We start from the raw sequence: 15,571 nt of genomic DNA on the forward strand, positions 1-15,571 counted from the left end.
CACTGTGCACCCCAGTGTTATAAAACCATCCCCCACTACAGGATTTAAAGGGATAGTCATTCTTATCGTAACTAACAAAAAGCTTCCTTTAATCTTGTCACAGAGGATCAGTTTGCATTTTTAGGTGCTGCCGGTTCACCATCTGCAGTGGAGATGGAGAGAGCTTTATGAACCTGTATCTTCTTGTTTCAGTAGGGTCTTCATGGTTGTGCCTATGTCTCCACAGCCAAAGCAAAGCAGACACTGAAGGTAATTTCCTAGATGCTTAGACCTCTCCCCTTCGCCTCCACTATAGAGCCTTGACTTCCAGTCAAACAAGGGCAGTTGGGCATCAGAGTTGATGGTCACATAGTTTTTTTAGTAAAATATAAAACATTATTTCTCCCTGATTTTCTGCCTTCTACCTATCTACAGTAAATTTTTGAAATTTCTACAAATACAGTTTTTGCTTACATTTAAGTAAGAGATTCTTGTGATAGGAATTACATGCCTTTTAATTTTGGAATGTTTCTGCTCTACTGTTGTACACAAATTGACTTCTGCAATTTAGCACACATGTGGCTTGGCCTCATTTCTGTGCAGCACCAGTCCTAGTTCTGTTGCAGCTCTCATGCTCCCCATCATGTTTTCCCAGTTAGCACATACCCTGGTCTGACTGTAATGCGCTTACACAGTAGAGACAGCTTCTAGTTTAAGGTCCTGAGTTTGCCAGCACACATAGAAGGAAGGCCTGACTCATTTTCTGTATTATTCTTCTAGACGAGAATATGATCTAAAAAAAAAAAAAAAAACAAACCAGTAAACTTCAAAGAGCTTTGTCTCATTCACAGAAATACATAATACATTTAAAAGAAACTCTTTCATAATTTCTCTTTTCATGAGATGGTTGGTGTGTCTCAGAACTAATTTGTGAGAAAACTAATTCTAGAGAGAACAGTTAAATGCATCTTTCATATATCACTATTCCTGTTTGCTTACCATATGTGTGTTTATACGTGCACATGCCTATGTATGTATATATATATATATATGTGTGTGTGTGTGTCCATGCGTGTGTGTTAATGGATGTGGGTTCACATATGCATATGTGTACATGTATATATATGCATGTGTACATGTGTTGCATATGCATCGTTGTATGCTTGCCTGACCATGTGTATATGTGCACATGGGTGTGTACATATGCATGTATGCTTTTGTGTGTGTGATTGTGTGTCACACGTGTGTTCATGTGTGTGCATATGCATGTGTGTGTCTCTGGCTGTCCATATCCATTGCATATGTATATGTACGTGTGTATTCATGTATGAGTATGTATGTATATATATGTATGTGTGTAGATGAGTTTGTGTCTTTTTAGACAGCGTGTGTACTGAACTAGAGAGATAGAATATAATGTGAAAACCTTAGGACTTTTTCCATTTTAAAGATAATCTTTGAATGAATTAATTCTTAGGCAGCAGGATTGTGCATGGAACGTTTGTAATGGAGGTGGATGTTGGCTCCCTTTCGGGAGCGTTAAGCAATGTGCAGAATCTGCTTTGTTCTTGCGCTTTTGCTTCTCTGCCTCCATTTCCTCCAGAGAAGACGGTAGAAGGGGTTTCTAGAATGTCTTCCCATCTGCGTGCCTGTGTATTGTTCTGTCTAAACACAACATAGAATGATGATCACAGTGGTGTGTTTTTGGACGTTACTGCAATCAGAAGCAAGGCTGTTTCCCGTTCCTACCAGAGACCTTGCGATGCTCACTTAAGGTGTATGTGGGTGAGACTCAAGAGCTGGCCCTCCTTTAGGCCTGCAACACTCTGAAGTCTTCAGTGAATGCGGTTCTTCCTGGGTCAGCTCTCTCTCTGGAATGTCATGAGCTTCCTACACAGTGCGCAACAAACATGGCTATGAAGGTCTGCCACACCTTATAGCCCAGGGATGAAATTAATGTCTGCACAGAGTCAGCCACCTGACTCTTCCTCCTCCTGGAAGCTGCAGAGTGCATCTTGTTCTTCATGGGCTCCTGCACTGTGTCCTGGAGTTGGCTTGACTGCTGGACTTCTCTAGCTTCTGTGGACACCTTATTAGGCTCTCTTCATTTCTCTGTCTCCATACATTTTTCTACCCACTTGCTTCTTTTCTGTCGTGTTAAAGCACTTTCCACAGACTGAATTCACTCCACTCCTTTGCTGCTGATGTCCTGTGCCCCTCAGCATCCCTTCCTCTTGTTTGGGCCACTGTGAATTTGCCGCATCTGTATATGGCTGGGGGAATAACGCTCCCTTGAGCTGATATAGTAGGAAATGGCCCTGTATCTGAATTCTTGCTGCCCAGACATTCTCAGTTAAGCACATTAATGGTCTGTTTTCTATGCTTCATGTGGTTCTTCAGAATCTCTTGTGCTGCTTGCCCTACTACACAGAACCTTGCCACATGGCTTATCTTTCTGTTGTTCTAACTGACTTTGTTTAAATGAATGGCTTTCATAACAAGATATATTTTGATTTCATTACAAGATATGTTTTAATACAAATTAAGAAGTACTTTGATCAAATGATTGGATAACAGAACATTTAATATTTATCCAAGAGACCCATAGTTGAAGTTCTTGGGAGAGTGTGTACAATGGTATTTGCACACTGACTTCAGGAACCATTGTTGTCTTGGGTGAGACATCAACATAACATCCCACAGTTAAACTTAAGATGTGTCTTCATTAGTCCTTAATGCGATGCATTTCTTGAGGTTAGATTTCTGGTGGGTGTCCCAGAAGAGTTTTTGTCAAGAATCAAGAAAGGCCACTAGGAAAAAGATGAAGCCTAGAAATATGCTCGAGGAAAAAGCAGATGGCATTCAAATCATAGAAAAGTCAGTTCCCATCAGGGTTGGAAATGTCATGTATAAAGACCCATCAGGACCTGAGAGGATGGAAGAAGGAACAAAGATATAATCAGACCTTATCAAGTCTGTTGAAGAGCAGCCTTGATCCCGAGCACAGAGGAGGAGGGCTGATGAGAGGCTAGTGTGGAAAGGAGATAAGAGCCAGGCAGACACACATGGAGGCTCACAGCTTCCTTTGCCATAGGAACATTGACTTTCTCTTGAAGCATAAGGAGATTTTTAGAGAACTTTGTAGAATCAGAAAAATATGAACACGCGACAGTGTCCATAAATCTGGTTGCATTATAGAAAATGCTTCAGAAGTGTGGGGACTGGAGGAATGCTAGCCAACCGTATTGGGCTGGGTAATGGTGTGTATCAAGTCTGTGACCATGTGCCCAGGATCTTCTGCTGATAAAAGTTCAATATATAGGGTCAGCAAGATGGCTGAGCAGGGGAAGGTGCTTGCTGCCAAGACTAATGACGTGAGTTTCAGCTGACAACCTGAGTTTGATCTCCTGGACCCATAGGTAGAAAGAGGGAATCAACTTGTCCTCTGACCTCCACATGCCTGGACACGCATGCATGCACGCACACATACACACACACACACACACATACACACACACACACACACACACACACACACACACGTTGGTTTTATTGAACAATCACATAGGTTCAACTTTCCCCTAAATATTGGGGTTTTTTTGTGTGGAATCACTGCGGCCAGGGAGGTTATTTAGAGCGGAAGCAGTAAAGCCATCTTTGCTCCTCAGCAGTAGCTAAACACGACATTCTGGCAGTGGTTGCCTCTTCATGCATCTGCTTGGCATAGTGTGATTTCCAGCAGGTTGTGATTTCTTCTTGTTAATAAGGAGTTGCTTTGGTGAAACTTTTCACAAAGTAGAGTTGAAGACTCTTCACAGAAACTAAAAAAAGAAGGACATAAAATGGCATTTTTATTCTTTATAGCAGTAGGGTGTTTTAAAAAATTTCTGGGCCGGGCGGTGGTGGCTCACGCCTTTAATCCCAGCACTTGGGAGGCAGAGGCAGGCGGATCCCTGTGAGTTCGAGACCAGCCTGGTCTACAAGAGCTAGTTCCAGGACAGGCTCCAAAACCACAGAGAAACCCTGTCTCGAAAAACCAAAAAAAAAAAAAAAATTTCTGGGTAATATCAGTTGACAAGAGTCAAATAAATTGACAAAAATCATAAAGTGATATTCCTATCAACAACTTTTCAGACATTTCTTACTCTGAGTTCTTTTTCTCCAGATGTTGCCCAGATCCTGCAGCTCTGATTTGCCTGGTGATTTAGCATGAGTTTCACTCAGCATAACACAGCTATAAAAATGTGCTTCTCTGCCCCCTCTAAGCCCCACAGTGAGCCCGTGGCATTTATATTAAAACTGCACCTTGTGCCAAAAATCCTCTCTGGTGTATTCTCTAGCCATTTACAAATTTCTCGACATGAGTTCATTACACACATACCCAGAAGCAGTGATTCCAGATGTGTGGCTGAATTGAGAGCTAATGCATTTTTTCTCTTAGGAAGTCTGCAAATTGTTCATAACCTGCAGACATTCTGCACCTCCCATGTGCCTTGTTGGGTGATACAGGCAGGGTAGTGAGCAAGGCATGTCCATCTCCAGGAAGTGGGAGAAAGGCAAAGCAAAAACACTCGGATGCAAAGAGTAGAAGTCCAGATATAATGATTTCCACCTTAAAGCCCATGGTTTCTGGCACTACTACTCCATTCTTTTTTTTTTTTTTTTAACTATAGTAGGTCATCAGTTAGCATGGCTGTGTTCTAATAGCACTTTATAAACAGCATGATGGTCCTGTTTGATTCTCTGACCATAGTCTTTTTATGTCCTGACTGATCACTGACCAGTGCCATCTTAAATGCCAGTAAGAAAGAAGATACAGGAACAGAAGAACCAACCACAGTCAGTCTGATTGGGTGATTTGGAGGTCTGTGAGTCACTCTGATTGGGTGGTTTGGAGGTGTGTGTGTATGTGCTCTTATTGGGTGGTTTAGAAAGGCCTGTGGGTTCTCTGATTGGATGATTTGGAGGTCTTTGGGTGGTTTGGTTATAGTCACAGATGTGGTGGTTGGAGGTCTGTGAGTCACTCTGATTGGGTGGTTTAGAAAGGCCTGTGGGTTCTCTGATTGGATGATTTGGAGGTCTTTGGGTGGTTTGGTTATAGTCACAGATTTGGTGGTTGGAGGTCTGCAGTGTGACTGCTGAAGAAAGAACTTTTGTCAACATTGCTCATTCATTTTTCCCTCAAAATATAGGTATAGTTATGAAAGTTAGACACTACAGAAAAATTGGAGAAGGCTGGAGCCATGAAATGTGGAAAAGTCAGAGATGTAATGAGTATTATTCTGTAGCTGCAGAAAATGCCATGAAATAGGACTCTGCAGCCGCAGTCATCACTAACCATGCTTAGCTCTGCATCAGAACGAGGGGTTCTCACCATCACCAAGACCACACAACCTGTACCACAATGTCTCTCTTTCTGCTCTGATATCATGGTGGACCTGAGACATGTGGCAGGCTTTGGTATGGTTTCCATCCTGGCGCCTCATTTGTTGCTCTCCTGCAGTTGACATATTTGATCATCGTGTCATCCTTTCATGAGGATCATAAAGTTCAAAGGAAGCACTGCTAGGATTCTAAGAAGAGCTCAGAGTGGTGGCTGCCTTCACAGTGCATCAGTCCAGGCTAGCTTGGGCATGTATGTCATATTAACTAATAAAAAGAAAGGACATACTCCTGCAACTTACACGTCTCTCTGATGAGACTTGAGGGGTGAGTTCTATTGGGGGTGCAGTTGTCGGCCACTGACCATGAACAAAGCTAAGGGTTCCCATCTAACGACAAGGTGCCATATTTGTGTCAGATGATTTGCATATGCGGGCGGTAGATACCTCCTGAGGGTAAAGAGCTAAGTAACTTCCTCAGTGTCAGAATACTCAGATCCATCTGGAAGAGCCTCAAGGTAGACATAGAAGAAATAAAACAGAGAGCAAAGGTGCCTGGCAGATTTGAGCTAGATTCATTAATTCTCTTGACAAAATTTGCTGAGTATTTATAATAGACTTGGCGCATGTTAGAAATTAATGGACTTAGACATGTGAGACCAAAGTATAGAAGATTTATCTGGAAACCCTTCCAAAAAAAGGTTTCCAAATCCATCAGTGTCTTGGGATTTGATGCAGGAGAGAACTTTTAGAGGGTGCTGAAGTGTGTGTCCTAGGAGTGGACGAACTCAACAACGGAAGCTGCAGAGTGCAGAGACGTGAAGTGTGTGTGTGTGTGTGTGTGTGTGTGTGTGTGTGTATGTGTGTGTCCTAGGAGAGGGCGAACTCAACAACGAAGCTGCAGCGTGCAGCAGCTGTTTGGATAGTGGTGGCCAGTTTGGTGAAACTCAGGAAGGAATTGAGAGAAGGCTGCTGTGACTTGGTCATTTCTGTTGGTGACAGTGTCCAGGGAAGGTGAGTTATAATGAAAACAGCCCCTTCCTTTCGCTCGTAATTCAGGAGACCCAAGGCGGAGGGGTCACCTCTGGTAGGACAGTGTCATATGGAATCAGGACGTTCACATGTGTGTTATCCTCTCTCTCCCCCTTAGAAAGCCACAAGTATTGGTTCCCAGGTCGCCAGACCTTAACCTGACTGCCCTGGAAAGGACTGTCCTCTGAACACCACCACCATGTTAGTACCCCACCATATTTATAACATGCAGTAGGGACAGAACAGGTCATAGCAAGGAAAACGATAGATTAGAGATAATTGTAGAGGACCTTGATGTAAAGCCGAAGAAATGACATTCTTTTATGGATACTTATTTTATTTTTAAATTATAATGCAATTATATTGTTCCCCTCTCCACATTTCTCTCTGGAATACCTCAAATGTACCCCTTTCTCCTTCTCAAATCTATGGCTTCTTTTTAAAAATACATTTTTCTCTGCTTCCCTCTCCCCTTCTACCTTGTCTCATGACCCTCACACTCCCAATTTACTCAGGAGATCTTGTCCTTTTCTTCTTCCTATGGAGATCCATGCATGTCTCTCTTAGGGTCCTCTTTGTTGTCTAGGTTCTCTGGGGTTGTGGACTGTAGGCTGTTTTTTCTTTGCTTTACTAATGAGTGGCTTTTAGACATAAAGCAAAGAAATGACATTCTGGATTGTGGATTTTACATCACAATAGAGAGAAGTTTAAAGAAAATAACCAGACGGGAGTGTGTATAAATTATAGTTCAGGGGCTGACAAGATGGCTCAGCAGGTAAAGATGCTTGTCCCCAAGACTGATGTCCTGTGTTCAGTCCCCAACACTTACATGGTAGAGGAGGGAACCATTTCCTAGATTTTCTTCTCTAACTCCCAAGTGTGTGCCATGGCGTGTGCATCTTCATACCACCCGCACAAATAAATACACGCACGCTTTGTGAAGCTGGGTGTCTGGGGTCCCGTGCTGCCGTTTGTTTGCTGCGCGACCCCGATGGCTCTTCAGTCTGACTGCGGCTCTTCTCTGGTGCGAACTGCGGTGCCCTTTTGCTGAGGCCGGGTCATCCACTCATCCAGCAACAATCTACAAATTCATCTTTTGGTTCCTAAGAATTGAGCTGTGAAAAGACAGGGCTCTAGTTAAGAGATACTCTTCTAGCAGGATGCAGATGAGGGAGCAAACGCAGACGGTACTGCAGTTCTGATAAGGTCAAAGGGAGTATTTGTTCAATGAGAAATGGGCTCTAGAGTGACCCAGTAAGTGTGGTCTGCTGGGTACCAGTGTGCTGAGGAGGGACTTGAGGAGAAAAAAAAAAAAAAAAAAAGCTCGGATATAACAAAAATGAAGATTCAGGTTAATTGGTTTATCTGAAGACTGCAGTTTGTATTTGAGCATTTCTGGGCCCTGCCATCAATGGAGGCTTGCAAACCCACTTTAGGTTTGAGATTAGAAATTGCGGCTTTAGGAGCGACACTGCCCTCTAGTGCTCACTTACACACATTCGCAGGCTGGTCTCTGCTCCCTTTCCTGTACCGAGGAGCACAGTGAGGTGTTGCCCCTTGCTTGTTCTATTAAATTCATTCATATTCCGTACTGTAGGAGAAAGAATGGGAAGCAATTCTGGGATGGCGGCTACTGCTGAAGAGGAAAAATACATTTATTTTCGTAGCCGAGTGGGATTGGAAGCAGGAACAGAGCTTGCCCTGTTGGGCAAGATGACTTGCATGTTTCAGTCCGGTGTGATCATTATATAAACTAGAGAAGACAATTGTCCCATTAAGGCTTATCTTCTGTTTTTCATTTTAGTTTTGTTCCTTTGGCAGTATAAAAAAAGAAAGAAACCACCCTAGATTCAGAGAATAATTTTATTCTGTGGTGTGGGTATAAATTCTTTCTCCGCACCCACAGAAAGATTGTGAAGAATGAGTCTGGGATGCTTTCTGTCCCACACCCTGGTTCACATTCGCCTTTGTTCCCATCCCTCTGGTGGAGAAGGCAGGCGTTGGCGGAGGCAGAGAAGAGAAGATTAACCCTCCCAACCCTGGCTCTGCGCTAGTGCTAGCGGGTGGCCTGTGGACCATGCTGTTTCCAGGTGAATGGCCTTGGGGAGGTCTTTCTGCCAGGGTCCCCTTTGTCTGCCCATGTCCTGGCACTCCAGTGTCACCAGCATTACTTGAACTGCTGTTACTGTACTGTTATTTCAACCCATCAGCCCTCTACATCTTCGTCTGAGTAGGCTTTGCTCCCGAGTTACTCATGGTAGACCCCGCACCCTTCACATGGGGGCACTCATGATGCTGCAGTTCATCTTTGCTGTGGTCTTGTTCTTCAGTATTGCAGACCTTAAGGCTCAGTTTTCATTGCACGTGATAAATATTCTGTTCTACTGCAGTGTCTGCTCCCTGCATCCCTGGATATGCACCACGCTAGTTTCTAATCATAAATGAGTTGTGCTAAAATAAACCAATATGTACTTGATGCAGTGTAGAATTTTTGACAGTTCTGAAGCTCTGGAGGTAAAGATGTGGCAAAGTCATGTCAATGACTGTGGTCAGGATTGGCACATATATATAAATGAAGTACTGGTGACTCAGAGAAGATGAAATGTATTTTTTCATCATGGCGTCTCTGTAATTCTGTTCCCCAGGGAATCCAGGAACTTAGTTTCTCCCTCTCAATACTCTGCAGAGGTGGGGGGTCTTAAGAGACACATATGTCCCAAAGTGGCAGTGTCTAGGGGGAAAGATGAAAAATTAGAGCACATGTGGGCCCCAGAAGAAAGTTCTGGAAATGTCACTTCACTCTTCTGATTACATCTAATTCACTGTAACTAAAGCCTGTGACCATATCTAGTTGACTTCATAGGAAAACTTTAAAAGTAAAAGATAGGTTTTGTTCTGCACTGGGGGAAGAGAAATGATGGCAAGAGCTGGCTGATTCTTACCAGAAGTCTATGAAGCCCACCACAGTGAGTAGGTACCTGCTCACCAAACATTATCTGAGCCCTGGAGTTACGGCTCTGACCCTGTGATTGGTGATAGAAATTGAAAGAGTGAGAGTTACTAATACTGAATTTTTTGAGTGTTATTTATAGATGTTTATTCATTATTAGTTTTGTGTACATATGTGGAGATATGTTTGTGCATGTGCGTGCAGAAGCTGGAAGGGGGTTAGCTTACTCTGGAGTTGGAGTTACAGGCAGTTGTGAGCCACTGCACATGGGTAATGGGAACCAAACCTGGGTCCTCTGGAAGAGTAGTGCATGTTCTTAACCCATAAACCATCACTCAGTCCCCTAAGTGCTATTTATTTTTGTTTTGTTTTACTATTTTGAGGATGACATGTAGAACAGATACCAGTCAAGGATGGTTTTAATGGGGATTATTATGTATTTATTGTAAAATGCATTCTCTTATAAGCAACTTAATTGTAACTTGGACTCAAAGCTAAATTCAGTCAGCCATCTTTGCCTATAATTTTTAAAGAGAATATTAATGAAATAATATGATTAAGAAATAATAAAAGAATTTTAATGAAAATATATGGTTATATAATGTCTAATGCTTTTCAAAGCATTACAGATTAGAGCATTTATTTTGCAGTGTCTCCTTCAGACCAGATAGATTTACATATGAGAGCCTGAGATATGAGCAATCTGCCTGGAGACAAGTGATCAGTAAGTGGCAGGGTCAAGACTGACCCATGTTCATGAGGAATTAACGCCCTGTTCTTCCTTTTGACGAGCCTGAGGGGAAGCGTGGGGAATGGAGGGAAAGGATGACACATGTTCTGTAGCCTTCTTAGGAAGCAAGCAGTTTAGGAGGGAACGAGTCTATGGTATTTACATGGTAGCTAGTTCTTAGGCGGGCTGTGAAGAGAATCTTGCTTAATAACTGCAGTAAAAACCGAGGGACAGAGTAGCAGAATATGTTGTTCTTTGATCAATAAGGGACCCCGGCACTAAAACATCCTGTGGTCTACAGTGGGGTGTCACTAAGCAACCAAGTGCAGCTTGCTTTGAATTCTGAGCTATTCACAGAGGCAGAAGGTCTCCCTGAAGGCTCTTCAGAACTAGCCCATGTCGAGAGCTAGATTAAATTGCATGCAAGGGCATGATGGCCCCTTTCACAGAATATTTCCTGGCTCGGGTCCTTGTGGGGCTATTGCAGCAGGTCAAATTGGTGCAGCTGCCACTTGGCCTGATCTAGAATTTCTTATTCAAGCTTTAATTAAAATCTCTAGCAAGAGCTGTTTATCATTTATATTTTGTAATTTTTCTCTGTCAGAGAAAAAAAGCTTGGTGCTCAGCCCTTCTCATGTGTCTGTGATGCCTTTGTTTCTGTAGGAGGGCTCTGATGATCCCTTCAAAAACTTGTAGGTTTGTACTGGGAATGTCAGTAGGAAGAAAACCGTAATTGGTGATCTGGATTCAGGGCTGAAGATAAGGAACTGATAAGCATCAAGGTTTTTTTTTTTTAACTCACTGTAATGCATTATCAAGTCAAAAACATAATATCAGCAGGAATCATTTTTATAATGGTCTTCCATAAGTCTTGGTCTTGAGCTTGAAGAAGTAGGACCCTAGGTTAGAAATTACAGTCATTTGTATTTTGCAATGACAAGGATGCTTGGGTGAAAAAGAAAATAAGGTCAGATTATAACAACAGTTGATTCTTAATGCAAGTCAGATGATATTCTGCATAGTGTTACATTATGCATATTTTTGATTGATTTAAGGGACTATGTTATTTCTTAAGCAGTAAATTTTGCTGAGAAATTCTTTCAGCATTATGATATAGACTAACACAAATTTTTTACTACAATGTAATGTGGATCTGGCAACCTAAGATATAAATCTTCTGTGAGAAGGATTCATCATATCTAGGACATACTGTTGTGAAAATTAGAGGAGCTACTAGCCTGTAGCTTTACTCACAAGACTCTAATGAAGGACAGTTAGCACCATCATCACCATCACCATTGCATCCCTTTATCATCATCACCATCATAACTTCTGTCACCCTCATCATCATTATCATCACCATCACTGTCTTCATTTTGTTAGCATCATCCCCACCATAATAATCATTACATAATCACTAGCTTCTTATTCCTTCAAAACCCAGTGTTGAAAGAGTAGAAGGACCCCTTAGCTCCTAGCCAATCAATAACTATTGTTATTACTCAGTAAAGTTTAGACCCAGCTGGTCTGAGATTTTGATCTCTGTTGAAAAGTCAGCGTGGGAATACTACCCTGTAAGGGCTCCCGCTGTCACTGTCAGCGGGAAACGTTGACTGGCTGGTATCTAAGGTACTTTCAAGCTCAGAAAGTTTACCTTTTTTGTCTCCCATCAGTCTCTGCAGCTCAGCCGTACACAGTGGTGTGTGGCAGACTCCGGATCTTCTGGAACCTGGTTTTCTTATTTATAAAAGAGATACGTAAGTGGCATCCTTCCATATTATTTGGCATAAAGAACCAGGCATGTTATGGGAATTTCTCATGCCGCATCATCTAAACTTTAGATTCATTTGGTCCTTCTTCACAGGCAAAGCTTGCTAGGTTACTCACCATGCTAGTAACCCCAATTGTGGATACTCAACTTTCTGGATCTTTCCTTCAGTCCGAATCTCAGAATAACATTCCACCTAAAATGTTCTTCCGGGTGTCTTCTCCTCCCATGTTAAGCCCTTAAGTATTACATCTGCTCTCCCTCATTTCCCATACCTGCTCTTGCCTCTGACTGCTAGGACTAGGGTCATAGTTGAGATGTATCTTCTGACTATTCCATCTTCTAGGATGACTAAGAGGTTACAGTAGGCCTGACACAACAAATTCCTTGCCACATTATGAGAATACCCTCATGGATAGAGGAAAATAGAGAAGAATAGAAAAACTCCATCATAGCCTAACGCAGTGGTTCTCAACTTTTGGGTTATGACCCCTTTACATCGGAGGGGGGTGTCAAATGATAGTCCACAGGGATCACCTAAGACCATCTACATATCAGTAATTTATAATTCATAACTAGCAAAATTACAGTTATGAGGTAACAATGAAAATAATTTTGTATTTGGAGGTCACCGTAACATGAGGAACTATGTTAAACAGTCACCACAGTAGGAAGGTTGAGAACCACCGCTCTAAATGCTATGTCTCTATTGAAAGAACACTCAGACCACCTTGTTGACGCGAGCTGGGAATGTCTCCTCATCCCAGTACAGCCTATGTGAATGACTACATCATTACCAGGGGGAAACATCGGTCAGAAAAACAACTAACAAAACGTCCACTGCACTCAAAGCACATCCTCTAGTCTGCATAGCTGATGAAGGTCGAGTGTACACAGCCTGGTGCTCTGCCACCTCCTTGTTTACTCATCCCAGGGGAGGGAGAATCTGTGCTCTGACTCACGCTGACGCATGACCCCATTGGAAACTGCTTTCTCTCTCTGCTGATACAGCTTGCTCTACCAGAGCAGAGCTAATCACAGAGTGTCAGAGGGCACTGGCCCCAGAGGTTTAACCTTCAGGAATGAGATAGGCCAGCATACAGCAGTGGACTTGTTGATTTTAGGACTTTGTTGTCTGTTGGTGAAGAGGGATGCCTAGGAACCTCCACAGCTATGCCTTGGCAGGTTGTGTGAATGACAAGTTCTTTGTGACAGAGGCCTCCATCTTGGCTTTGTGATCACTTCTGCAGAGCTTGGGTGTTTGGCTCAGACTTCTGCTAACCTAAGTGCTGAACAAAGGGCCATCTTCTACCTGAAGGAGATTTAGAAAGCTGCCCAGTTCCCCTCTTCAGGGATAAGAGTCTGTAGGAAGGTAGACAGCCAAGAACTTGTGAAGGGTTGATTTAATGTTGTGGGGGAGATATCACACGATGGGAACTGCTTGTATGGTAATACTGAGAATGTTATATGTGCTGACCTATAATTGAGTCTAAGCAAAGAGGATTACAGTCATAAAAGACTGCCCTGAGATGTTCAGGAGGTAGTTTTCCATGGAGAGATTATATAAAGCAAGCCAAACCACACCCCCACAAACTTATAGTCTGTCTTTCTTTCCCAAGATAAATCCTGCTAGTGAGAGCTCTACCCCTAACAGCTTAAAACATTCATCATTCATCTTTGTTCTTTTACAACTATCATCATGCTTGCTGCCTTGTATTTCCGAAAGCAGATCTGTATTCCTACTGGCTTAGTTCAAAATTATACAAAGGAACTTCAAGCTAACACTATAAAGGTTATTTTAAAGCAAGAGCCTTCGAAACACCAGTGGACATTCTAAGAATTCCTTGAGGTGGGTTTTCATGATAAACCAATCAGATTAGTCCTGTGTTTCATTGCTTACTAAGTTGCCCTAAACCCACTTGTCTGCTCTCTTATAGGCAGACATCCACTTACTCATGATGCAAGAAGCGATCATGTGTCTGTTATACAGAAGGGTTAGCATTTGGGAAGAGTAATATAGGTAAAGTTAGTTACCTCTACTAATTAATAACTTACATGTAAAGATGTATCTAGGACATTGTATCCCTTGGCTGAGAGTGGACCCCAGGGCTTCATGCATAATGGGCAAGTTCTGTGGGTCTGAGCCACATCCCCAGCTGCTCAGAACACTGAACTGTGTGTAGTCTTGAATCCCAGTGCTGTAGCTAATCATAGCATGTGGCCTTGATCAATTTACTCCATAACTCTGACCCTTAGCTACTAAACCACCAACGAAACAGCAACTACCTTCCCTTATAGTGACAGAAGCCGTGGGAGCGATGCAGTGCTCTGTATAACGCAACCCATACTGCAGTTACCGTACTGTGTTCACTATAAAATTAATTATGTATTCACACAGTGATGTGTTATGTGTGCAATTTACATACATATGCATATATATATAGTTATAGCCACATCATTTGTATTTATTTATAATTTGCTTTCACACAAATATTCAGGACTCCGAAAGCACAGCAGCTTAAGAATTCTGAGCTCAGAAAATACAAGAGGTGATGCGCTGGTGAGAGGTGTTGGGTGATTCTTGTTGGCTTCTTTTGCACAGATAATATTTCAACAAAGCAGCACTCATTTCTTTATGTGCATGAACAAACCCAGGTACTTATGTGCTGCTGCCCCCTACTGCTCAGACTCAGTAAATACAGTTCTGCTGTGATCATGTGGGTCAGAAAGCCCCTGGGTACCTTGTTTGTCTTCCTCCTTCCCTTTCCCCTCCTACCCTCTCTTCCTTCTCTCTTCCCTCCCTCCCTCCCTCCCTCCCTCCCTCCCTCCCTCCCATCCTTCCTATAATTTTATTTTATCACTGAGAATCTCCAACGTGAGCACAATGCATTTTGGTCGTATACAACCTTTCCTCTATGCCGTCAACTCCAGCAGTGCCACCCCCCTTACTTCTATAATGCAACATGTCTCTTATTTGGCCTGGGGGTGTGGCTCATTGGTAGAGCTTTTACCTAGCAGGTATGAGGCCCTGGATTTTACTACAAATGAAAACCACAAAGCACCACCCAACTCAGCGAAACTGAAGCCAGTAAACCAGTTATTAGTATACACTCAACACACTAGGCCATTTTCTTTGATTCCCGACTGCACTATGGCTTACCACGTGACATTTTACCTTGCTATTTTTTGAAACAGTTATCACATTGGCTGGATGGATCTGCTGAAGTGTATTGATTCCCTTTTCCTTTTAAAATATGCAGTAATGAATCTGCAGCCAGTTCAATGGGAGGATTTATTGGCTTCTTGCTACTTATGAGACTCATTCAGAGTCCCAGTGACTCTGAAACAGCACGCATCTCCTTACAACTAGAAGGCTCCTTCTGGCAAGGCCTGCCTGCTCTACTTCAGAAAGGGTCATGCTATCACCTCCCCTCTATTCCCACTGCCATTATTGAAATGTTACTGTGCATGGCATGATAATTATCTTAAAGAGTCCAAGTGACCCTCAAAGGGGAACTAGGAAGAAGGAGAAACAAAATTATGGTTGAGGTTGGGAAATGACTAAGATGTAGATTGTGCTCTCAGAAAACGTGTTCACAGAAGTTTAATTCTCCGTATGAAGCACTCATTAGCAGCCAAAGTGGGAGTTGAAGCTGTTGACATACAGATGTTTCCTTGTTAGACCATTGCATCTCTTGCACCGCCCGCCCTGGAAGAGCAAGAAATAATTC

The 15,571-nt window shown here is 42.6% G+C and overlaps 1 protein-coding gene across 2 annotated transcripts in view; it reads left to right on the plus strand.

Moving 5' to 3' along the window:
- The window catches only part of Gas2 (growth arrest specific 2), a 115,461-nt gene that overhangs the window by 84,325 nt on the left and 15,565 nt on the right, over positions 1 to 15,571 (plus strand). The window contains exon 9 of one of the 2 annotated variants that reach the window (XM_041644225.1): positions 196 to 249. The exons of the other annotated variant lie outside the window; for it this stretch is intronic. Within the exon in view, the coding sequence (XP_041500159.1) occupies positions 196 to 249 (54 nt within the window). The remainder of the gene's footprint in view (positions 1 to 195; positions 250 to 15,571) is intronic. 2 annotated transcript variants of the gene reach the window in all.

This window comes from Microtus oregoni, unplaced genomic scaffold (assembly GCF_018167655.1).
Source record: "Microtus oregoni isolate MIOR12 unplaced genomic scaffold, Mior012 000000F_ref0000247, whole genome shotgun sequence".
In the NCBI taxonomy this organism is placed as follows: Eukaryota; Metazoa; Chordata; class Mammalia; order Rodentia; family Cricetidae; genus Microtus; species Microtus oregoni.